This window comes from Mobula birostris, chromosome 16 (assembly GCF_030028105.1).
Source record: "Mobula birostris isolate sMobBir1 chromosome 16, sMobBir1.hap1, whole genome shotgun sequence".
Lineage (NCBI taxonomy): Eukaryota > Metazoa > Chordata > Chondrichthyes > Myliobatiformes > Myliobatidae > Mobula > Mobula birostris.
Genome location: NC_092385.1, coordinates 1,528,342 through 1,553,911, shown reverse-complemented (window position 1 = coordinate 1,553,911; position 25,570 = coordinate 1,528,342). Strand labels below are relative to the sequence as shown.

Below are 25,570 nucleotides of genomic sequence, written 5' to 3'. Positions count from 1 at the left end.
CAGAGACAGGTTGGGCAGGAACGGCTAGGATGAACGGAGGGAGGGGTAAAGGTAGAAGCATCTATAGGTTCCAAAAACCCCACTTACTTTTCTAAATTGCAGTTAATTTAAACCTAATCTTCCCAAGGTGCTGGAGGCCTGATCGTTAGACAGAGCTAAGGTGAAGGTACTTAAATATTTGCAGGTTCTGGGATTATGGGGAACTGGCAGATAGGAGGTGAGGCTGGCATTGATTAGCTGTTGTCATGGGCAGCCTTGAAGGGTTGAATACCTTCCAGCTGTATTAAATGCACTAAGCATTAACTTCTGAGGCCACCAGGTATGTTGGGATGTAGGGGAAACCCATCTGTCTTCATGACTAAGACTCTATCCCAGCAACGTCATGGTGAATCTCCCTAGTCCACTCCACAGTGCAATTCCACCTTTCCAATGCAAAGATAAGCTGCTGGAGGAACTTGGAGGGTCAGTCAGCATGTGGAGAGGCAAAAGGTTCTGACGTGGGGTCTCAATCCGAAAGTAATCCCTCTGCCTCTGTAGATTCTACTTGATCAGCTGAGTTCCTCTGTCGGATTGTTTCTTGTTCCAGAATCCACTCTCTGAAGTTTCTTGTGTCTCCGGTCTCCGTTCTGCTGAACAGAATGGCACATAGTACTCCAACTGTGGCCTGACGAGTGTGGTATTAAGTTGTACATGATAATGTAGTCCTGATAATCCTCTGTGCCTGAGAGACGCCTGCTGTGGCTACAGAGTTCTGCTGTGTCAGTTGCCTGTTTCATGATCATTATCAGCAGAAAACTGAACCTGTTGCTGCCCTCTGCAGTTCTGTGGGCGAATCAGGTATTAAGTTACAGACTCTGCCTGTCATGTCCTGTAGCAGCACCTTAGAAAGCGCTGATCAATGTGCAAACTTCTCAGTGCATCGGTGAGTATGGAGTTCTGCTATCTCGAGGAGTTTACTAATCATTTCCATTTGCTCCTTTTAGCAAGTGAAGCTGGGAAGTCCTGACTACAGGGACTGCAGCACTGATGAAGCCATAGCAGACTTCCTGAAACGGATTGAATGTTACCAGAACACGTACCAGTCCCTGGATGAAGTGTCAGATAAGTATGTTAGCTCCCGAGCGCAGTCACCTTGACGCCTCCTACCCGCTCCCACCAGCCGCTGGGCATGCTGGTACTTCAGAGACGCACGTTACATCAACACCACAGTCAGCATTTGAACACGTGGATGATCTCCCATCACAGCTCTGCTGTCTCCTGGCCCTTCAGTGCAGCGGTTCCCAACTTTTTTTTTGCCATGGACCCCTACCATTAACTTGGGAGTCTTTGGAGCCCAGGTTGGGAACGCCTACCTGAGGAAATGTTGAGTGAGTGAGGGCTTTTCTCTTTGGAGTGAAGGAGGATGAGAGGTAACTTGACAGAGGTGTACAAGGTGATAGAGGCATTGATAGAGTGGATGCGCAGAGACTTCTTCCCAGGGCGGAAGTGGCTAACACCACGGGGCATAATTTTAAAATGATTGAAGGAAAGGATAGGGGAGATGTCAGAGTAGGTTTTCTCACAGAGAGCGGTGGGTGTGTGGAATACACTGCCAGGATGGTGCTAGAGACAGTTACATTAGGGAGATTTAAGAGAATCTTAGATATTAGGTCTATGATCCCGGTGCAGGTCGATGGGAGTAGGCGGTTTGAAAGGTTTTGGTATGGACTGGGTGGGCCTGGTTCTGTGATGTACGTCTCTATGACTATATTCAGATAGAGGGTTAGGTTGATTTTGGAGGATCAACACTACGTTGTGGACCATTGTGCTGTAGTTTCCAATATTGACAGTTCTCTTTCAGCAGCAGTCACAGTAAACGTGCTTCTGTTTCACATCTGTGCTGAGACATAGAGCAACACAGCCCTTTGGCCCGACCAGTTCATGCACACCCAGCTAGTCCCAGTTTGCTAGTCAGCCCATATCCTTCCAAACCCTGAACCTCCATGTACCTATCCGAGTTCTTCTTCAATGATATTGTTGTACCTGCTTCAACCACTCGTTCCAAATGCCCACCATCCTTAATGTGAAAAATGTACCAATCGGCTCCCTTTTCACCCTAAATAAATGCCCCCTAGTTTTGGAATTTCATACCCTGGGGAAAAGACTGTTACTGTCCACTCTATGAATGCACATTTCTGTAAGGTCACGCCTCATTCTCCTACGTTCCAAGGAATGAAGACACAGCCTGATTGACCTCTCTCTATAAATGGCCTTTCGGTCCTGGAAACATCCTCATAAATCTTTTCTGAACTCTTTCCAGTTTAACCATATCTTTCCTATTATGGGGTTGTTTGTCATATAAATAATATTGCTGTTTTTCATATAAACAAATGTAATTGCAGTTGATGTGGCTGCGAGTGTGGATGGCCTGTTGAATATGTCTGTTAACAGCACACAGTGGGTGGAGCGGTGTTTGGTGAGCTGCGACCAGGCAGAGAAGGGCGTAGGTCAGTTGGACGGCTGGGCTTCTGTATATTTCTTCACTGTGAGAGGCTCTGCCTTCACTGCCATCTCTGCAGTGCATTCTGGTCAAACTTTGAAAACTAATTTCCTCACATCTCTTCTGTACCTTTCAACCTACATCCTCTCAGACTTATCTGCCACCGGGGAAAGTTTCCCACGATCTATTGCCATGCTCCTTGTTAATCCTCTCAGCATTCCTCTTCCCCATCCACCCCCCAGCCTGGGAAAGCAGACCCAGCCCAAAGAGTCTCTCCTCAACAATGTTCCCTCTAATTTGCACGCTGAATTTTTAAGTGGAAGTAAACCTGAAGCTATTCTAAGGATAATGAAGTCCAGTTTGTTCATTGTTTAAAAGAAATAAAATAACTGTAAATAAGAACTTTGATCTCCTCTGGGTTTGATCATTTTCGCTCTCATTCACCAGCACTCTCACAAAACATGCATAGCAGGCCTCCAGTGGGTAAGAAAGAGTTTTTCACCAGAGGACCTTGATCAGGGTGAGGTCGAAATAGAACAGGCTTGTGTGCTGGACAGTGTGGAGATTAAGGAAGAAGTAGTGTTGGATCTTCTTAAAAACATCAAGATTGATAAGTCCCCAGGGCTGGATGTGATATACCCCAGGTTGATGTGGGAAGTGAGAGAAGAGGTCGCTGGAGCAGTAGCTATGATCTTTGAAACCTCTTTGGCTGCAGGGGGGGTGCCAGAGGATTGGAGAATGGCAAATGTAGTTCCCTTGTTTAAAAGAGGTAATAGGGAGAATCCTGGGAACTATAGACCGGTGAGTCTTACGTTGGTGGTCTGCAAACTATTGGAAAGGATTCTTAAGGATAGGATCTACGAGCATTTGGAGTACAGTCTACTCAAGGATAGTCAACATGGCTTTGTGAAGGGAAGGTCATGCCTCATGAGCCTAATTGAGTTGTTTGAAGAGGTAACAAAAGAAATTGATGAGGGTAGGGCGGTAGATGTGGTCTACATGGATTTTTTAGCAAGGCATTTGAGAGACTCATCCAGAAAGTCATGAGTGGGATCAGTGGAACCTTGGCTGTTTGGATAAAAAATTGGCTTACAGGAAGAAAGCAGAGGGTAGTAGTGGAAGGAAAGTATTCTGCCTGGAGGTCGGTGACTAGTGGAGTGCCGCAGGGATCTGTCCTGGGACCCCTGCTCGTTGTGATTTTTATAATTGACCTGGATGAAGAGGCAGAAGGATGGGTGAGTAAGTTTGTGGGTGACACGAAGATTGGAGGAGTTGTGGATGGAGCTGTAGGTTGTTGAAGGTTACAAGAGGATATAGACAGGATGCAGAGTTGGGCAGAAAAGTGACAGATGGAGTTCAATCTGGATAAGTGTGAGGTGATGCATTTTGGAAGGACAAACCAGAAGGCTGAAAACGGGGTTAATGGTCGGCTACTTAAGAGTGTGGATGAACAGAGGGACCTCGGGGATCAAATCCGTACATCCCTCAAGGTCGCTGTACAGGTTGATAGGATATTTAAGAAGGCCTATGGGATGCTAGGCTTCATTAATAGGGGGATTGAGTTCAAGAGTAGAGAGGTCATGTTGCAACTCTACAAATCCCTGGTGAGACCACACTTAGAGTATTGTGTTCAGTTCTGGTCACCTCATTATAGGAAGGATGTGGAAGCTATGGAGAAGGAGCAGAGGAGATTCACCAGGATGTTGCTTGGATTGGAAAACAAGTCTTATGAGGCAAGGTTAGCAGAGCTGGGACTTTCTCTTTGGAGCATAGAAGGATGAGAGGGGACTTGATAAAGGTCTACAAGATTATGACAGGCATAGAAAGGGTGGATAGCCAGTACCTGTTTCCCAGGGCACAAATAGCAAACACCAGAGGGCATATGTACAAAGTTAAGGGAGGGAAGTTTAGGGGAGACATCAGGGGTAAGTTTTTTTACACAGAGGGTTGTGGGTGCCTGGAATGACTTGCCAGGGATGGTGGTGGAGGCTAAAACGTTAGGGGTATTTAAGAGTCTCTTGGACAGGCACATGGATGAAAGAAAAATAGAGGGTTACAGGGTAGTGTGGGTTTAGTACTTATTTAGGAATATATGAGTCGGCACAATATCGGGAGCCGAAGGGGCTGTACTCTGCTGTAGTATTCTAGTGTCTAGTTTTTGCACACAGTTCATATGTGATTTGCTTGCTAAATGATGCTTTAAAAAGTCAAGTTTCCAAATATCACTCCACTTCTTCCCACTTGCAAATTCTTCCGCAAATTTTGCACCTGACAATACACGCAGGTAACACCAGTTTCTGTACTGTAGATAAATATTTCTCATAGCTGTATTTTCCTGACCTCATGAGATTTCGGTGTAGCAGTTTCTACTGTTTCAATAAGCCATTCCACTCTAAATGAAGTAGCAGTTCTTTTGTGCTTCATACCCTTTGCTTCAATAATTTCTTCAATAAATACAGTATAAATAAGCCAAATCTAAAATCTGCAGACTTATCATCACAAACTCCACATTGTCAACACCATCCGCATCAGAAACCAGAACAGGAGGTGTGATTGTGTACGATGGTGAAATATTCCTAACACACCAACGATGTAGAGGGTGACAGCCTTTTGTGCGCAGTTTAAATTCCTTGGTGTGCTGGCAGCAAAAGATGTGTGAGCACGCACCTCAGAGTGAGTATTGGTCCTCGTTACTGAAATACTCTGTGCCCGGTCACATCCAAGTGAACCCTCTCTAGTGTAGTCACACCCTGTACTGCAGTGACGAGATCTGCACCTTTCCCCCCACTGTGGCCTAAACAGTGCTTTTTAAAACTGCACCATAACTTTCCACTCTTGTTTTCTGTGCCCCAGTTACTGAACATGTATTCTGGATGCTGTCTTCCCTGCCCTATCGACCTGTACTGCCAACTGCAGGGGTTATTGATACAAATGTTGCTCAAGGCACCACAGTACCTAACCATTCAGAATGTATGTCCTACCTTTATTAGTTTGGACTTTTGGAAGAATCACTGAAGTCCATATAGATCACATTAGATGCATGGACCTCATTCAGTTACATATTCAGTAGACAATAGGTGCAGGAGTAGGCCATTCATCCCTTCGAGCCAGCACTGCCATTCACTGTGATCATGGCTGATCATCCACAATCAGTACCCCATTCCTGCCTTCTCCCCGTACCCCTTGACTCCACTATCATTAAGAGCTCTATCTAACTCTTTCTTGAAAGCATCCAGAGAATTAGCCTCCACTGCCTTCTGGGGCAGAGCATTCCACAGATCCACAACTCTCTGGGTGAAAAGGTTTTTCCTCAACTGTGTTCTAAATGGCCTACCCCTTATTCTCAAATTGTGGCCTCTGGTTCTGGACTCCCCCCAACATCGGGAACATGTTTCCTGCCTCTAGCGTGTCCAATCAAAGCCATCAGTTATATTTGTGAGACAGGCTGCCCATAACAAAGCAAGTTATCCCAGTAATGTCCCTGCCTGTGACAGTAGACTCACATCACCTGATTCATCCCTGCTAGCTTTGTCCAATACAGGAGCCATGTTAATTATCAGCACCTTGTTGTGGCAGGTAAAAAAAATTTCCATTGGTCATGGCCCAACAGTCTCTGACCATGGACACTCAGGGCTTTCTTCATGTTTATTGCCGCTGTGATGTTGTGTTCTACACATTCACCGGGGTGGGTCGGGGGTAAGAGGTGTCTGCCCTTTCCACTGGGGGGTGGGGGTGTGACTCTCTCTCACTGGGGAGAAGGGGGTCATGTCTGCCCTCCTCTTTACTCTGTATCACCAGAGATCACTGTTGCCTGGAGTCCGTGCTTTGACCAGTTTCCCAGCCCCTACATGTTCCTGTGCTGGCTCGTGTCCCCAGCCAGGTTCACTGGTAGGTGAAGATGCTGCTCTTCATTGCCAACATGGGAAAATCACTGCACAGGCCACCCCAGCCCCTACCTCATGCCAAAGCTGTCTCTGTTTTATTAAATGGTGAAACTGGCTCAGAGAGCTGGCCTGCCTATTCCTCCTTACTCTTGATTCCATTAGGCATAGGGTTAGGCCATTCAGCTAATCAAATCTGCTGGACCATTTCATCACAACAGATTTATATCCCTTTCAACCTTCGCCCCACAAACTTTGATGCCCTTAATCAAGAACCTATCAACCTCTGCTTTAACTATACCCAATGACTTGGCCTCCACAGCCATCTGTGACAACAAATTCCACAGATTCAGCACCCTCTGGCTAAAGAAATTCCTCCTCATCTGTGTTCTAAATGGATGTGCTTCTGTTCTGTGGTTGTGCCCTCTGGTCCTAGATTCCCCCGCTAGAGGAAACATCCTCTCCACATCCACTTTATCTTGACGTTTCAGTATTCAGCAAGTTTCAATGAGATCCCTCCTCGTTTCTCTAAACTCCGGTGAGCACAGGCCCAGAGCCATAAAACACTCTTGTGTGTCTATGATTATGAGGACACGCAGACCCCTTTTATTGTCATTTAGTAATGTATGCATTAAGAAATGATAAAATGTTTTTCCAGAATGATATCACAAAAACACATGAGAAACCGACTTAAAAACTAACAAAAACCACATAATTATAACATATAGTTACAACAGTGCAAAGCAATACTGTAATTTGATAAGAGCAGACCATGGCACAGTAAAACTCTCAATGAGGTTTGTGATGGTGAATCTATGTGAGTGTGTGAGACTCGTCTGTCTGTGAACATTTCACTTTATGAGTGTGATGGTGTCACTTTTAGTTATGTAATGATATTTCTCCAAGGGATCTCTCTTTCATTAAAATCATGGATGTTGGAAGACGCTACCTTGTCAACCACGTACTGGATCACATTCAAAGCAAAATCGTTTACTACCTCATGAACATCCACATAACTCCACGCTCCATCTATCTCTGTCGTCATGGTGAGAGTGAGCTGAATCTGAAGGGCCGGATAGGTGGTGACTCAGGCCTGTCTAGTCGTGGCAAACAGGTGAGTCTGGGCCAGGTGGATCTCAGCTCTGCCGGTTGCCATGTCTCCATCCCTCAGCTACCTGCAGGTCTCTCAGCGCAAATGACAGCAGCTTCTGAATCAACCTTGCTTCAGGTTTCTCATTCACTGAGTGCTGCAACTGAAGAGTGTGATCACTGTACCCCTGCAGAGGCAGCATATATTGACTAGCCAGACTGTGAGGGTTTCTCACTAACTGAGTGAAGGAGCTGAAGGATGTGATCCCTCTGCAGAGGTTGGATATACTGACCAGCCAGAGTGTGAAGATTTCTCACAAAGTGAGGGAACTGAAGGATGTAATCTCTGTGCCTCTGGAGTGGTTGGACGTGCTGACCAGTCAGAGGGTCTGAGAGGAATATCTTTCCCAGGTTAGTAATTATTGGACATGTGGGGATTGGGGCTCCCATGAGTCCAGGAGGTGAGGAGATACCTGCCCACTTTCCTGTTCCATGGTTGAGTTTCATTCCTGCAAGGATTATGCTAGCCTGCTGTTTCTCTCACAGAAAGGATGGAGATGAAGAAATGAAACAATCAAAAATGTAAACTAACCTGTTTTTCAAACAAAAACAAAAAATGACTGAAGTATTTGGCGTATCCTATTGAATGACTTTTGCCCTAACAATCAAGCCACCCCTCCCCTTCTCCCGGCCGCCCCCCGCCCCCGTCTTCTGGCCGCCCCCGGCCCCCCCCCTTTCTCCTGGCCGCCCCTCCAAAGCATGATCAATCCACCCCCGTGCTTAACAGTTGGAGAGGGGTTCTTTTCATGAAATTCTGCACCCTTTTTTCTCCAAACATACCTTTGCACATTGCGGCCAAGAAGTTCTATTTTAACTTCATCAGTCCACAGGACTTGTTTCCAAAATGCATCAGGCTTGTTTAGATGTTCCCTTGCAAACTTCTGACACTGAATTTTGGTGAGGATGCAGGAAAGGTTTTCTTTTCATGACTCTTCCATGAAGGTCATATTTGTGCAGGTGTCACTGCACAGTAGAACAGTGCACCACCACTCCAGAGTCTGCTAAATCTTCCTGAAGGTCTTTTGCAGTCAAAAGGGGATTTTGATTTGCCTTTCTAACAATCCTATGAGCAGTTCTCTCGGAAAGTTTTCTTGGTCTTCCAGACCTCAACTTGACCTCCACTGTTTCTGTAAACTGCCATTTCTTAATTACATCACAAACTGAGGAAACGGCTATCTGAAAACGCTTTGCTATCTTCTTATAGCCTTCTCGAGCTTTGTGGGCATCATTTATTTTAATTTTCAGAGTGCTAGATAGCTGCTTAGAGGAGCCCATTGCTGCTGATGGGACATGGTTTGAGGAGTCAGTATTTATAAAGCTTTGAAATTTGCATCACCTGGCCTTTCCTAACAATGACTGTGAACAAGCCACAGCCCTACAAGCTAATTAAGGTCTGAGACCTTGGTAAAAGTTATCTGAGAGCTCAAATCTCTTGGGGTGCCCAAACTTTTGCATGGTGCTCCTTTCCTTTTTTTCACTCTAAAATTGTACAAAACAAAAATAATACACTAATCTTGCTTAAGTTGTTGAAAAGAATGTTTCATTTTTAACTTTGACTTTTGGAGATCGGCCCATCTTCTACTCACTTAACTATACACAGTAACAGAAATTTTGACCACGGGTGCCCAAACTTCAGTTTAACCACATCTTTCTTATAACAGGCTGACGAAAACTGCACTTTCCTCCAGGTGCAACCTCACCAACAACTTGTACAACTGCAACAAAATGTCCCAACGTACATACTCAGTGCCTGGACTGATGAAGGCCATCCAAATTGTCCGAGCAAATGCTGACCGCATGAACTTCTTACCGGCTTCATGGCCGTTGGGCAGTTGCTCAGAAAGCAGTGCATTTGGTAGCTCCTGAATTTCACATCTGAGCCGAGAGCTCGAGTGCCTACTGATAAAGGCGGTGTTTGATTGGAGGGTAAAAGTTGATTGTTGATGTGCATAGAATCTGCTGTAGTCAGAGATTGTCCGTCACATCTCCACTTACTTTCCCAGTTTGCCAGATCATTGGGAACTTTCATTCAGGATCAGAACATAAAGGATCTGAAGGTATGGACCAGTCAAATGAAAAGGACGATTCAGACAGCTGAGGCTTTGAACGTGCCATATGAGCAGTGGAAAGCATTGAATGAGATTGATGCGGTGAGTTCATTGCTGTTCCCGCAGACCGACAGCAGTACAGTACATTTGGCCCTCACTGTGTCATTGAAGAACAACCTGGCAGCAATCACCAGAGTGAAAGCAGGGAGTACAGGGATCCTGTTCCATTCACTGAGTTCATCTGCAACTGTGTGGTCTTTGCAGTGGGATCTAATCCAGGAAACCACTCAGTTTTGTGGCTACCTGCGTACACACTGTGTACAAAAGGTTTTGGTGGTTTAACAGGGAATTGCAGGCTGTCAGTGGTTGATGTGCACAGTGGTAGTGTTGGGGGGGTGGGGTAGGGTCTGTCTTGAGCCCTGGAGTCAGCTCAGTGAATTGCTGTCACTCTCCCTGTAATGGCCCTCAGGCCTGGGACCCAAAGTCCATCCACTCACCAGTGCCTTTTCCTCACCCCTCCCTTTGGGAATAGCGTTCCCCTTCCAATATTGTCAAACCAGAGCTATGTCACCGTCCCACACTGTCAATCTCTATTGATCACTGCCGGAGGGTTGGGGATGAGCTGTCAGGGGAAGGGGGAATTGTCACCCACGGTCTGTTTGGTGGTTGGGTTGTTGCTCACGGTTGAGAGCGACCGGTAGTTTGGAGCAGTGACCAGCGGTGCGTGAACGGAGATGGCGGTGTATGAGTCGTGGCCATTGGTGTCCACACTGACTAGTGGTGACCAGCGGTAACCGTGCTGACCAGCCACATATTTACTCGGCATCAAAGAGTAGGTGGGGGATTTTCTTCAGTCTGGGTGCAGCCTCACCCTGTTCACACAGTGACTGTCTCCACAGGGCGTGTGCGAGGAATTGATGTACGAGGAAATTCAGCAGAAGTACCCAGCCGAATTTGCACTCAGGGATCAGGACAAGTACAGATATCGGTACCCGAAGGGCGAGGTGAGTGCTAGTTCTTTCCTCACCTAATTACAGGACTAGTACCTGACCTTCCATAGCCCTCAGAGGCTGAGGGTTTCCATTATACGTATATCACACGCTCTACAGAAGTGAGTTCTTCTCTCACCTGGAAGTCGTTTACCCTTCTGCCTGAGACCCAGCTCCCAGTCCTGGACTGTCCGGCCTTTGGAAGCAATGACTCTCACGGTGATACCACACTGATATGGGCTCTTCCTGTGCAGTAGGACCATGATGACATTCAAGGCCAATCCCGTTTGCCTCTATCCCTCTACATCCTTCCTATCCAATGCCTTTTAAAATCTTGGGGTGCGAGTCTATAGTTCACATACTTGTGGCAACACAAGTAGACAAGTTGGTAAAGGTGGTGTATGGTGAACTTGCCTTTACTGATCGGAACATTGAGTATGAGTCAGGAAATCACACTGCAGTTGTACAAGACTTTGCACTTGGAGTATTCATAGTTCAAAGTACATTTATTATCAAAGTATGTATATCTTGAGATTCTTTCCTAATGGGCAGCCACAAAACTCCGACCACCGAACACCCAATGTGCAGAGGAAAAAAAAACAAATCAGGCGAACAATAACCACAAGCAAATAGCATTCTGAACTGAGATCCGCAGAGTCCAGGACCAAGAGTTTAGCACAGAGCTGAGTTTTGTGTGCAGCCCAAAAAAAAAGACAGTATCCCGGGTCACTGAATTACAGCAGAGCTGGCTCGAAGGGCCAAATGGCCTACTCCTGCATCTATTGTCTATGCCCTATTGATGGCAATGAATATTGTAGATCCCTCTGTTGATTAAAGCTTTGTTTATTATCTTCTTGCATTAATATTGATGCAGTGATTTTGAAGTCTGTGTCCTGCGTAATGAAAAGCAGGTGTTCAGTACCAGCTCCAGGTGGCACGGGAACATGACAGTGGGAATGAGATGGGTATCCGTGATTTTACAGCGAGTTTAAATCAAGGCTGGCTGGGAGTCTGAAATGTCCCCACAGCAGCAGCAGATGGTGACCTGCTTTGGCCGTTGTTGTAATCTGTCTCTCCTCCTCCAGTCGTACGAAGATTTGGTCCAGCGCCTGGAGCCAGTGATCATGGAGCTCGAGAGGCAGGAGAATGTTTTAGTCATCTGTCACCAAGCTGTCATGCGCTGCTTGCTGGCATATTTCCTCGATAAAACAGCAGGTAAACGGGAGGATGACACCGCAGCATTGCTCGTGCTGCCGTTTGCTGTACGGAGGTGCTGCTGTGTGCCTTGTGATGGTGACGTATAATGCTTTTCCAATTGGAAAATTCAAGATTCAACTTTGGTGCCACCCCTGTCCCCATCTCCCTCTTTGTCCTCATCCACCCGAAAACCCTCCAGCCCTACCCCAGCCCAAACAGGGCTGGTACTCCATCTGTTACAAGCCCCAGATCCTCCTCAAAAGAGGCTTCTGTCCAACAGTTCTTACACCTTTGTGGCAGAGGAATCTTTGTAATCTCTGGAGGAACGAATTGTGTCATTTCTTAATGCATGCATTACTAAATAACAGTAAAAGAGGACTGCGTATCCTCATAATCTAATCTAATGTAATAATCTAATGTGTATTTGAGGAACTGTGCTTCCCAGAGGTTTGACGGAGTCTCCTTCACTGTTAAACAAGGCTCGATTTAGTGCACCGGCGGGGTAGATGGGCGAATTCTCACCTATCTCATTTCCACTGCTTTTTCTTCTGTCCACAGAGGAGCTTCCGTACCTGAAGTGCCCCCTGCATACCGTCTTAAAATTGACCCCAGTGGCATATGGTAAGCCATACTGAATCTTTGTAAACTAAACTGTCCAGCCCACTTAAAGTAATAATTCAGAGGAGGAATCTTGCGAAGATGGTGATCAGGGGCAGAATTCGTATGGCCATATGTATTTACCTGGTTGTGAAGTTCTTTGATTAAGCGCTTGGTAAGGACTAGAGTTTGTATTGATGGTGCCAACTTCAGAAAAACATTTCACAAGTGGAATTTTCCAGAGTTGAAGTTGACATTTTGATAAGGATAGTGGTGAAAAAGCAGAGGGAGACTGACATGCTGTAAGGAGTTAGGTTGTTGTTTCCAGAGTCACTGTCAGGACTTTGCTTTACATTACCATGGGTTTACAGGGCAAGATGTTCCAAAATCAGAAATGTACAAATGGGTGAGGTAAATGATAAACAGCCTCAGGAGGCAGTTAGAGCTGTGAGCAACACACAGAAATGCTGGTGCAGCTCAGCAGGTCAGGCAGCAACTACAAAGAATTGATATTTTGGTCTGAAACCCTTCACTAGGATGAGAATGGAAGAGAGCTGAAACCATAATAAGAAGGTTGGAGGGTGGGTGGGGGAGGACAAGCTGTTGGGAAAAATAGTCTGAAAAATGGTAGATGGATTTTAGTGCAGACAAGTGTGAGGTCTTGCTCTTCAGTAGGAGCAAACAGGGTAGGTCTTACACAGTGAATGGTAGGGCACTGAGGAGAGTGGTGGAAAAAGAGTTCTGGGAATACAGGTCCATGATTTGTTGAGGTGGCATCACAGGATTGTAAAGAAAGCTTTTAGCACATTGGCCTTCATAAATCAAAGTACTGAGTACAGGAGATGGGATGTTACGTTGAAGTTGTACGAGATGTTGCTGAGGCCTAGTGTAGAGTATTGCGTGCAGTTTTGGTCACCCACCTACAGGAAATATGAAAGAGTACAGAGAAAATTTACAAGGATGTTCTGGTTCTGAGTTATAAGGAAAGAGAACTGAGAGAAGATTTGATAGAGGTATACAAAATTATGAGGGGTATAGAGAGACTGTGGAGAGCTATGTTAGTGGGTAGAGTTGTTGATCAGCCTTACTGCTTGGTGAAAGTATATATGTGTGTGTGTATATGTATCTGTATGTATATGTGTGTGTGTATGTGTATATATATCTCCTTGATGGCAGGTAGGCTGGTGCCAGCGATGTGTTGGGCAGTTTTGGCTACCCGTTGTGGAGCCTCCCTGTCTGCCGCAGTACAGTTTCTGTACCAAGCAGTGATGCATCTTGTTGGGATGCTCCCTACTGCGCATCTGTAGAAGGACCTGAGTGTAGATGTGCACAGTCCAGCTTTCTTCAGCCTCCTCAGAAAGTAGAGGCGTTGCTGACCTTCCTCTGTGTATGATGTGTTTTGGAACCGCAGGAGTTGGTGTGAGGTGTGTACTCTCAGGAGTTTCACACTGCTCACAGTTTCCAATGCTGTGCCACTGATGTAAACAGTGCGGTGGAGAGATCAGAGCAGAAGTGTGTAAACCCTCATCCAGGTGGGAGGAGTGAAGTAAGTGGTCCAATTGTAAAGGAGCAGAGAAACCCAGAGGTGTATGTACACTGGTCATTGAGCTGTTGGGTAGTTACCGCAGAACATTATATTATCCTTTCCATTTTACAGAAGTACTGGTTGTGCTTTTCAAATAAGAAGCTAAAGTCAGATGAATTCGTATTACAGTGGAGAAAAGGGAATTGAAGAGGCATGAGAAAAGAGCTGGCTAGAACTGATCAGAAAAGCAGCGCAACAATGGCTGGAATTTCGGGAAGCAATTCAGAAAGCACAGGATGTATACATCCCAAAGAGGAAGAAGTATTCTAAAGGAAAGATGACACAATCGTGGCTAAAAAGAGGAGTCCAAGCCAACATAAAAACCAAAGAGGGGGCGTATAATAGATCAAATATTAGTGGGAAGTTAGAGGATTGGGAAGCTTTTCAAATCCAACCGAAGGCAACTAAAAAAGTGTTTAAGAAGGTGAAGATGGAATATAAATTAGCTCCATGTTCCTATCTAAGTTAGCCTATAAAATTGAAGAGGATATCAAAACTGTCTTTAGATTATACATAAAATGTAAAAGAGAGGCGATAGTGGATGTCGGACTGCTGGAAAATGATGCTGGAGAGATAGTAATGGGGGACAACAAAATGGCGGATGAACTGAATAAGTATGTTGCATCAGTCTGCACTGTGGAAGACTCTAGCATTATGGTGGAATTTCCAGGTGTCAAGGATCATGAAGTGTGAGAAGTTACCATTACTAGAGAGAAGGTAAACTCAAAGTCTGAAAGTAGATGGGTCACCTGGACCAGATAGTGTTCATACTAGAGTTCTGAAAGAGGTGGCTGGAGAGATTGTGCAGGCATTAGTAATGATCTTTCAAGAATCACATGATTCTGCAAAGGTGCTGGAAGACTGGAAGATTGCAGATGTCACTCCATTCTTCAAAAAGGGAGAGAGCAGAAGGAAGGAAACAATTAGTCTGTCATCGGTGGTTGGGAAGATGTTGGAGTTGCTTATTAAGAATGAGGCCTTGAGGTACTTGGGGGCAAATGATAAAGTAGATTGTAGAGAGCATGGTTTCCTCAAATCTGTTGGAATTTTTTGAACTGAATGGAGAGAAAATACTAAAAACAGAGGTGCAAGGGGACTTGGGAGTCCTTGTGCAGGATTCCCTAAAAGTTAATTTGTGGATTGAGTCTGTGGTAAGGAAGGCAAATGTAATGTTAGCATTCCTTTCAAGAGGACTAGAAAATAAAAGCAAGGATGTAATGTTGAGGCTTTACAAAGCACTTATGAGGCCTCACTTGGAGTACTGTGAGCTGCGCTGAGCACCCTATCTAAACAAGGATGTGCTGACACTGGAGGGAGTTCAAAGGAGATTCACGAAAATGATTCCAAGATTGAATGGCTTGTCATATGAAGAGTGTTGGACGGTTCTGGGCCTGTATTCACTAGAATTCACAGGAATGAGGGGTGACCGAATTGAAAGCTAAAAAATGGTGAAAGGCCTTGATAGAGTGGATGTGGAGAGAATATTTCCTATGGTGGGAGATCTAAGGACACAGCCTCAGAATAGAGGGCGTTCCTTTTAGAATGGAGATGAGGAGAACTTTCTTTAGCCAGAAAGTGGTGGATCTGTGGAATTCGTTGCCACAGGCAGCTGTAGAGGCCAAGTCTTTATGTTTATTTAAGGCATAGGTTGATAGATTTTTGATTGGTCAGGGCATGAAGGGATATGGAGAGAGGTAGCAGATTTGGGGTGAGAGGAAAATTGAATCCCACATGATGGAATGGTGAAGCAGACACAATGGGCCAAATGGCCTAATTCTGCTCCTATATCATATGGTCTTATGATTAGGTTTCAACTGTTGTGATTAAATCTAATTAACACTGCCTCCATTAGATTAGTATCTGGTTTGTGTGGGGTGGGGAGTAGGCTAGTATCTGGGGTTTGTGGGTAGGTACAGTTTGAATTGACTTTTGGTGTGTGCCTGCGTATGTGCGAGTGCGCGCCTGCATGCGTGCGCGTCTGTGTGTGCGCGCCTGCGTGCGTGCGCGTCTGTGTGTGCGCGCCTGCGTGCGTGCGCGTCTGTGTGTGCGCGCCTGCGTGCGTGCATGAGTCCGTGATGTTTTTTTTTTGGAATTGACTTTCACTGTCCTGGTTTGTGAACTGCTTTGGAAAGATGTCTCACTATTGCAGTCGGAAACCCTTGTCTAATTCTATCAATGCCATGGTTACCTGTTGATTGGTTTAATTGTTTTAACATAAATTACCTTTCTGGGTTTTACAGAAACTCAGTTTCCAGTTGTCTCCACAGGCTCACGCCCTTACCCTCTGCTGGAAGGTGTTTCCAGTTGTTTCCCAGTGTTGCTCCTCTGCCGTCTGCTGGAGGTGTTAGAACATAGAAATCTACAGCACATTGCAGGCCCTTCGGCCCACAATGTTGTGCCGACCATGTAACCTACTCTAGAAACTGCCTTGAATTTCCCTACCGCACTGCCCTCTATTTTTCTAACCTCCATGTACCTATCTAACAGACCCTGTTGTATCTGCCTTTACCACCGTCACCTGCAGTGCATTCCACGCACCCAGGATTCTGTGTGTGTGTGAAAAACTTACCCCTGACAGCTCCTCTGTATCTGCTTCCAAACACCTTAAAACTGTGCCCCCTCGTGTTAGCCATTTCAGCCCTGGGAAAAAGCCTCTGGCTATCCACACGATCAATGCCTCTCATTATCTTATACACCTCTATCAGGTCACCTCTCATCTTTCGTTGCTCCAAGGAGGAAAGACCAAGTTCACCCAACCTATTCTTATAAGGCATGCTCCCCAATCCAGGCAACATCCTTGTAAATCTCCTCTGCACTCTCTCTAGTATCCACATCCTTCTTGTAATGGAGGTTACCAGAACTGAGTGCAGTACTCCAAATGGGGTCTAACATCATGGCTCCTGAACTCAATCCCACAGTTGATGAAGGCCATTACACGTTCTTAACAACACTGTAAACCTGTGCAGCAGTTTTGAGTGTCCTGTGGACACAGACCCCAAGAACTCGCTGATCCTCCACACTGCCATATTCTATTCTGTCTTCAAATTTGACCTACTGAAATAAACCATTTCATGTTTATCTGTGTTGAACTCCATCTGCCACTTCTCAACCCAGTTCTACCTCCTATCAGTGTCCCTCTGTAACCTCTGACAACCCTCTAGACTATCCACGACATCCCCAACTTTTATCTTATCAGCAAACTTACTAACCCACCTTTCTACTTCCATGGATGTCCAGTCCTTATATACTTCCATACCACATCAGGAAGGTCTTAAAGCTCTACGCTTCTTTTTGGATTCCAGACCTAATCAGTCCCCCTCTACCACCACTTTGCTCCGTCTAGCGGAATTAGTCCTTACTCTTAATAATTTCTCCTTTGGCTCCTCCCACTTCCTCCAAACTAAAGGTGTAGCTATGGGCACCCGTATGGGTCCTAGCTATGCCTGCCTTTTTGTTGGGTTTGTGGAACAATCTATGTTCCGTGCCTATTCTGGTATCTGTCCCCCACTTTTCCTTCGCTACATCGATGACTGCATTGGCGCTGCTTCCTGCACGCATGCAGAACTCGTTGACTTTATTAACTTTGCCTCCAACTTTCACCCTGCCCTCAAGTTTACCTGGTCCATTTCCGACACCTCCCTCCCCTTTCTAGATCTTTCTGTCTCTGTCTCTGGAGACAGCTTATCCACTGATGTCTACTATAAGCCTACTGACTCTCACAGCTATCTGGACTATTCCTCTTCTCACCTTGTCTCTTGAAAAAACGCCATCCCCTTCTCGCAATTCCTCCGTCTCCGCCGTCTGCTCTCAGGATGAGGCTTTTCATTCTAGGACGAGGGAGATGTCTTCCTTTTTTAAAGAAAGGGGCTTCCCTTCCTCCACTATCAACTCTGCTCTTAAACGCATCTCCCCCATTTCACGTACATCTGCTCTCACTCCATCCTCTCGCGACCCCACTAGGAATAGGGTTCCCCTGGTCCTCACCTACCACCCCACCAGCCTCCGGGTCCAACATATTATTCTCCGTAACTTCTGCCACCTCCAACGGGATCCCACCACTAAGCACATCTTTCCCTCCCCCCCCCCCCCCGCATTCCGCAGGGATCGCTCCCTACACAACTCCCTTGTCCATTCGTCCCCCCCATCCCTCCCCACTGATCTCCCTCCTGGCACTTATCCGTGTAAGCGGAACAAGTGCTACACATGCCCTTACACTTCCTCCCTTACCACCATTCAGGGCCCCAAACAGTCCTTCCAGGTGAGGCAACACTTCACCTGTGAGTCGACTGGGGTGATATACTGCGTCCGGTGCTCCCGATGTGGCCTTCTATATATTGGCGAGACCCGACGCAGACTGGGAGACCGCTTTGCTGAACATCTACGCTCTGTCCGCCAGAGAAAGCAGGATCTCCCAGTGGCCACACATTTTAATTCCACATCCCATTCCCATTCTGACATGTCCATCCACGGCCTCCTCTACTGTAAAGATGAAGCCACACTCAGGTTGGAGGAACAACACCTTATATTCCGTCTGGGTAGCCTCCAACCTGATGGCATGAACATCGACTTCTCTAACTTCCGCTAAGGCCCCACCTCCCCCTCGTACCCCATCTGTTACTCATTTTTATGCACACATTCTTTCTCTCACTCTCCTTTTTCTCCCTCTGTCCCTCTGAATATACCTCTTGCCCATCCTCTGGGTCCCCCCCCCCCCCCGTCTTTCTTCCCGGACCTCCTGTCCCATGATCCTCTGGTATCCCCTTTTGCCTATCACCTGTCCAACTCTTGGCTCTATCCCTCCCCTCCTGTGTTCTCCTATCATTTTGGATCTCCCCCTCCCCCTCCAACTTTCAAATCCCTTACTCACTCTTCCTTCAGTTAGTCCTGACGAAGGGTCTTGGCCTGAAACGTCGACTGCACCTCTTCCTACAGATGCTGCCTGGCCTGCTGTGTTCACCAGCAACTTTGATGTGTGTTGCCTGACTATCCCTAATCGGATTAGGTTTCTCCAAATACTCATAAGTCCTACCTCTCAGGATCTTCTGCAACAACTTGCCCACCACTGCAGTAAGACCCCCAGGTCTATAATTTCCTGAGTTATCTTTTCTCCCTTTCTTGAACAAGGGAACAACATTTGCAACCTTCCAGTCCTCTGGTACTTCTCCTGTCCCTATTGATGATGCAAAGATCATCGCCAGAGGCTCAGCGATCTTCTCCCTCACTTCCCACTGTAGCCTGGGGTATGTCTTGCCCGGTCCCGGTGACTTATCTAACTTGATACCTTGCAAAAGCTCCAGCGCATCCTCTTTCTTAATGTCTACACACTCAAGCATTTCAGTCCGCTGTAAGTCATCCCCACAATTGCCAAGGTCCTTTTCACTGGTGAATATTAAAGCAAGTATTCATTAAGTACCTCCTCCAACTCCATGCACACATTTCCACGATTGGTCCTATTCTCTCACGTCTTATTCTCTTGCTCTTGACATACTTGTAGAATTCCTTGGGTTTTTCTTAATTCTGCTCACCAAGGCCTTCTCATGGCCCCTTCTGGCTCTCCTAATTTCATTCTTAAGCTTCTTCCTGGCACCCTTGTAATTTTCTGGAGCTCTAACAGTGCCTAGTTTTTTTTCTTCTTAACTAGATTTTCCATGGCCTTTGTACACCATGGTTCTTTTACCCTACCATCTTCTCCCTGCCTCAATGGAACATAACCTACATAGAACGCCAAGCAAATGTTCCCTGAACATTCGGCACATTTCTGCTGTGCATTTCCCTGTGAGATCTGCTCCCAATTTATGTTCACAAGTTCATGCCTAATCGAATCATATTTCCCTCTACCCCAATTAAATATTTTCCCAAATTGTCTGCTGCTATCCCTCTTCAGCGCCTATGGTAAAGGAGATGGAGTTGTGATCACTACCTTCAAAATGCTTTCCCACTGAGAGATCTAACACCTGAGCAGGTTCATTTGCCAAAACTACATCAAGTACAGGCTCTCCTCTAGTTGGCTTATCTACATATTGCATCAGGAAATCGTCAACAAATTCCACCCCCTCTAACGTCCTTGCTCTAAGGAGATGCCAGTCAATATTTGGATAATTAAAATTGCTCATCACAACAACCCTGTTATTGAACCGGTCCAGAATCTGCCTCCCTATCTGTTCCTCGATGCCTCTGTTACTATTGCGGTGGGGGGGGGGGGGTGTCTATAAATACACCCAGTAGGGTTATTGCCGCCTTCCTGTTTCTTACTTCCATCCACAATGACTCGGTTGACAATCCGTCCATGACTGTTTCCAGTTGTCTCCCCAGGATCGAAGATCATCCCTTACCCTTTGCTGAAAGGTGTTTGAATATCTGGTTCTTTGTTACTCTTGTAGGATGTAAAGTTGAATCCATTTTCCTCAACGTTGAAGCTGTCAACACACACCGAGAAAAACCAGAGGTAAGCTATCCCATTGCCTCAGTGCGGGACTTCCTTCAGTTCAGGAGGAGCTAGCTGTTTGTGGGGAGATGTGTTGTGGAGTGGATTGTGGTGCTGAAGAACACGACAAGGTGTAGTAAATGAGTGTTCTATAATGGCAGGCATCCATGTTCCTCCCACAAATTCTTGAAAAGAAAGGATCTTTGTCCTAACTCATTGCCATTAGTCATAGTCACAGTCATACTTTATTGATCCCGGGGGAAATTGGTTTTCATTACAGTTGCACCACAAATAATAAATGGTAATAGAAATAGTAATACTACTATTAGTAAATAATAATAGTCATAGAAATAATAAATAGTAATAGAGAAATAGTAATAAATAGTTAAATAGTAATATGTAAATTATGCCAGTAAATTATGAAATAAGTCCAGGACCAGCTTATTGGCTCAGGGTATCTGACCCTCCAAGGGAGGAGTTGTAAAGTTTGATGGCCACAGGCAGGAATGACTTCCTATGATGCTCTGTGCTGCATCTCGGTGGGATGAGTCTCTGGCTGAATGTACTCCTGTGCCCACCCAGTACATTATGTAGTGGATGGGAGACATTGTCCAAGATGGCATGCAGCTTAGACAGCATCCTCTTTTCAGACACCACCGTCAGAGAGTCCAGTTCCATCCCCAAAACATCACTGGCCTTACGAATGACCTTAAGATATAGGAGCAGAGGCAGGCCATTCGGCCCATTGAGTCTGCTCTGCTATTCAATCATGGGCTGATCCAATTCTTCCAGTCGTTTCCACTCCCCTGTCTTCTCCCCATACCCTTTGATGCCCTGGCTAATCAAGAACCTATCTGTCGCTACCTTAAATACACCCAATGACTTGGCCTCCACAGCCACTCGTGGCAACAAATTCCACAGATTTACCACCCTCTGACTAAAGTAATTTCCCCACATCTCAGTTCTGAAAGGACATCATTCAATCCTGAAGTCATGCTCTCTTGTCCTAGAATCCCCTACCATGGGAAATAACTTTGCCATATCTAATCTGTTCAGGCCTTCTAACATTTGGAATGTTTTTATGAGATTCCCCCCTCATGCTCCTGAACTCCAGGGAATACAGCCCAAGAGCTGCCAGACATTCCTCATACGGCCATCCTTTCATTCCTGGAAACATTCTCGTGAATCTTCTCTGAACACTCCATGGATGGCTATGGAGGCTAAGTCATTGAGTTTTAGAACATTCCTCATAGGGCAGTGGAAACAGTCTTTGCATATTTTTAAGGCAGAGGTGGCTAGGTACCTGGAAATTTTGGAGTCTGCAGATGCTGGAAATAGTCAGATGCAGGTAGCATCTGTGGAAAGTGAAACAGGTTAACAATTCGAGTTGAAAACCCTTCACTGGATAGGTGGGAGATGACAGATTACTGGGATGGGCAGGAACTGGAAGACTGATCCAGCATGATGTATTGAAGGCCTGAGTGTCCTCTTGCTAATTTTTGCCTTTGTACCTTCCCACATCACTCCAGAGACGTGAGGAAACTGCGGCAATTTATTGCCACAGTGTTCGGTTATTCAGGAATAGGTAATGCATTTGTGAAAGCAGGTGAGGGGGAAGGTGGGTGGGTGGGAGAGGGGGGTTGAAGTGAGAAGCTGTCAAGTGTTATGTGGAAGTGGTCAAGGGCTGAAGGAGGAGGAAAGGAGAGGAGAGTGGACCATGAGAGTGAGGGGACCATGGGGAGTTGATGGGCAGGTGAGAAGGGGTAAGAGGGGAGCTGAAATGGGAGAGGGGGGAGAGGAGAACCATGGGGAGTTGATGGGCAGGTGAGAAGGGGTAAGAGGGGAACCAGATTAGGGAATGGGAGAGGGGAGACATTACCGGAAGTTGGAGAAATCAGTATTCATGCTGTCAGGTTGGAGGCTACCCATAGGGAATATGAGGTATTGCTCTTCCAAGTGAGGGCAGAAAAGGCCATGGATTGACATGTCAGAATGAGAATGGGAAGTAGAATTCAGACGTGTCCACCAGGAAAGCCCGGCTTTTGCGGTGGACAGAATGAAGGTGCTTGATGAAGCAGTCCCCAATTTACTTCAGGTCTCCAATGTAGAGGAGTCTGCCTCGGATACAGAAGGTGACCCCAACAGACTTGAGCTGAAGTATCGCCTCACCTGAACAACAGTTTGGGGCCCTAAATGATGGTGAGGGGAGGGGAGGAGGTGTAGGAGGCAGGTATAGAACTTCTGCGTATAGGAATAAGTGATAGGGGGGAGATCAGTGAGGTGGAACAATTGGACGGGGGAGTCACGTAGAGACACCCTACAGAAAGCTGGTCGGGGTGAAGATGGTAGAAGTTGTAGAATATGTGCAGTGCAGATTATGGAGGCTCATGGTGTCATAGGTATGGACAAGGAAACCCTGTCCCTGTTATGGTGGCGGGAGTATGGGCTGAGGGCAGATGTGCACGAAATGGAGGAGATGCGGGTGAGGGCAGCATCGCTGGAAAAAAATCCCTGTTCTTTGAAGGAGGAAGACATCTCAGATGTTCTGGAATGGACAACTTCAGATATGGTGGAGCCAGTGAGGCAGGAGCAGGCAGAAACGATGGGCCTACCTGGACAGTTGGGTTTGTGGATTTTGGGTAGGAGGTAGAAATAAGCAAAGGAACTAAGTGTTTGTGGCAGTGGATGGGAGATCTCCAGAGTCAATAAGGTTGGTGCTGGTGCAGCAGACAATGGCCTGATGCTCCTTAGTAGGGCCCTTTTCAAGGGGTTTGTAGGAGGATCTGTCTGAGAGATGCCACAACCATCCTTACCCCCTTCTCGTCGAGTGATTCTGTAGGATGTCTGGATGTCCGTTATGTGATTTCACTCTGTAAAGGAAGAAAATGTTGGTAACATTTCAGTCTGAGCTTCTCACTAACTGCATGTCTGTAAGCAGCCTGAATTCCTGGCAGTGCTTGTTTATTCCTCACCCTTTCTCTTTTGTTGTCATGCAGAACGTAGACATTTCAAGACCTCCTGAGGAAGCCCTTGTCACGGTCCCTGCCCACCAGTGAGGCAGCATCACCTGTTGCCGTGGCATCTTGATGGGGCTTGTCCTCACCGTCTAATCTCGCCACACTATTTGTTCTTATTTCAAATCCAGCCTATAAACGTTTCTACGTCTGGTTGTTTTATTAAAAGTTTATAGGTGAAATGTGATTCACAAGACTCTTCAGGCCTCGCAGTGAACTAATAGAAGAACTCGGAACATTCTGCCCCCGGCTGCCTGACTTCTGACTATATGTACTTACCTACTGGACTTGGCCGATTTGGCACGCAGCTGATCAGGGGAAGATGAGATGCAGTCATGAAAACATTAGAAGCGTTTACATTTGTAACTTCATGCATTTGGAAGTTTAAGATGATGAAAAATTAATGAATTCCTGATAGAGTGAATGTGGGGAGATATCTAACTCAGTCTTTGGAAATTAGATGTATAGTAATTTATGTTGACTAACAGGAGTCTTACTGTGTGGATAGTAATGATACATGGTTATTACTAAGTCAATGTTCAATGTCTGTGTGCACGGCTGCCTTAGCCTCAGTATTGTGGAGAGTCTTAAATGGGCAGGAGCTGTCAGTAATGTTCCTGTCCAACCATAAAGGGCTCTGCGATTGGGGAGATATCTTCCTTCAAAACAATTAATGTGTAAAATTGGAAGAAGTTCTTTTTATCCAGCAGTGTTACTACTGGACAGTGTCATACTGTAAATCATTTTCATTGTTAACATTACCTACTTGAAGCCAAGCTTTGGTTGACAAATATTTCAATAGGCAGAGATCTGCTTACTTTATTTCTCAGGCCTCAAATGTGATTTTAATTAAAAAAGAATAGTAGTTAATTGTGCATTTCTTTTAGAATATAGAACAGTACAGTACCCAGTCCATTTCCTGTCTGCACAGTCCTGTGCCTGTCTGAGAGACTCCCAAACACCTCTGCGGTATTTGCATCCACACCAGTCCTGCCAGCAGATTCCAGGCACTCACTGCTCTGCGTGCGCGTGTGTGTGTGTACACTTGTTTCAAAGGCTGACACTTTGAACATAGAACAACAGAGCACACAGACACACCTTTCAGCTCAGTGTGGCTGCACTGCCCACTTCCCACCTGATTCTCCAATGGCTGCTGTAAATTGTCGCTTTCTGCAGGTAATTGACTGAAGAATGGGAAGGGGGAGTTAGTGAGGATGCAAGGCGATAAGACCAGGGGCCATTAGACTGATGGGATTGCTATGCTTCGAACTGGCATGGATTTAATGGGCAGAATGGTCTCTTGTATCATGACAAGTGCATGAGATCCCCTGTTCAGGGTAGCCCATGGATGTTGTGTCCCAGGTACCTACACAAGCCACAAGCCAGGGCAGTGTGATATGGAGCAGCTCCCGCTCTGCATGTAGCTGATCAATCCAAAGGAACGACGGAGACTGATAAAGTTTGGCACTAGCAGTGTCGCAGGAATTGTCAGCGTAGGACTGGTTAGGGATTCCAGGTCCAGATTTTTCCTTGGGGTTTTCCTCACGAAGCCTTCCCCATGAGGGTCTAGCCGCAAGGCAGCGAAAGTAGAGTTTTTCTCTAGACGAGCTACCAGGCATGGCTGACAAGCCCATCTGCCTGAATCAGCTGGATTTAAGGCACCAGTAACCTGCTTTTGCCTCCTCTTCTGTTAGTAGAAATGTTTCCACACATGAAGGCAGGCCAGGGACTGAACTTTGTTATTAGAGGTTATTTGAGACATGCGTCATTATGGGTAGTGTCCCCATTACCACCCCCAGCTACAACAACCGTAAGAAACATGACAAGTACGTAAGTATGTGATACTTGGCCAAAAATCATTGTGCACTCTCATTAACTTAGCAGTGACCATGGGCTACGTCTCTATTCTGCATCGAATTTCATCTCTTGAAGTTTGGAACAAATGACCATTTCATACCCTCCTTGATTCAGAGCTGTGTTGATGTGGAATCTCTGTTACCCAGGTGATTAGAAATGGTGTACACGTCCCACAGAACAAGTGGACCTCCCAGACATTACTCTTTGCTCTCCGTGTTTTTTCCTAGTCACCTCAAAGCTGTCAACAAGTTTGGAATATTGTGTAGCTGAGGGATTTTTATGAGGAAGGACCTTCCGTTCTTCTCTCCCTGCCCCTTGCTCAGAACAGCTTTCCCTGACTACCCTTGAGG

At 46.0% G+C, this 25,570-nt stretch overlaps 1 protein-coding gene across 2 annotated transcripts in view; it reads left to right on the top strand.

Moving 5' to 3' along the window:
• The window catches only part of LOC140210926 (6-phosphofructo-2-kinase/fructose-2,6-bisphosphatase 4-like), a 52,764-nt gene extending 28,531 nt beyond the window's left edge, over positions 1-24,233 (top strand). For both annotated transcript variants that reach the window (XM_072280192.1, XM_072280193.1), the window contains exons 7-14: positions 984-1,105; positions 7,267-7,474; positions 9,513-9,659; positions 10,457-10,561; positions 11,632-11,761; positions 12,302-12,364; positions 20,306-20,370; positions 23,346-24,233. In XM_072280192.1, coding sequence (XP_072136293.1) covers positions 984-1,105; positions 7,267-7,474; positions 9,513-9,659; positions 10,457-10,561; positions 11,632-11,761; positions 12,302-12,364; positions 20,306-20,370; positions 23,346-23,405 — 900 coding nt within the window. In that variant the 3' untranslated portion in view covers positions 23,406-24,233. The remainder of the gene's footprint in view (positions 1-983; positions 1,106-7,266; positions 7,475-9,512; positions 9,660-10,456; positions 10,562-11,631; positions 11,762-12,301; positions 12,365-20,305; positions 20,371-23,345) is intronic.
• The last annotated feature ends 1,337 nt before the right edge of the window (positions 24,234-25,570 follow it).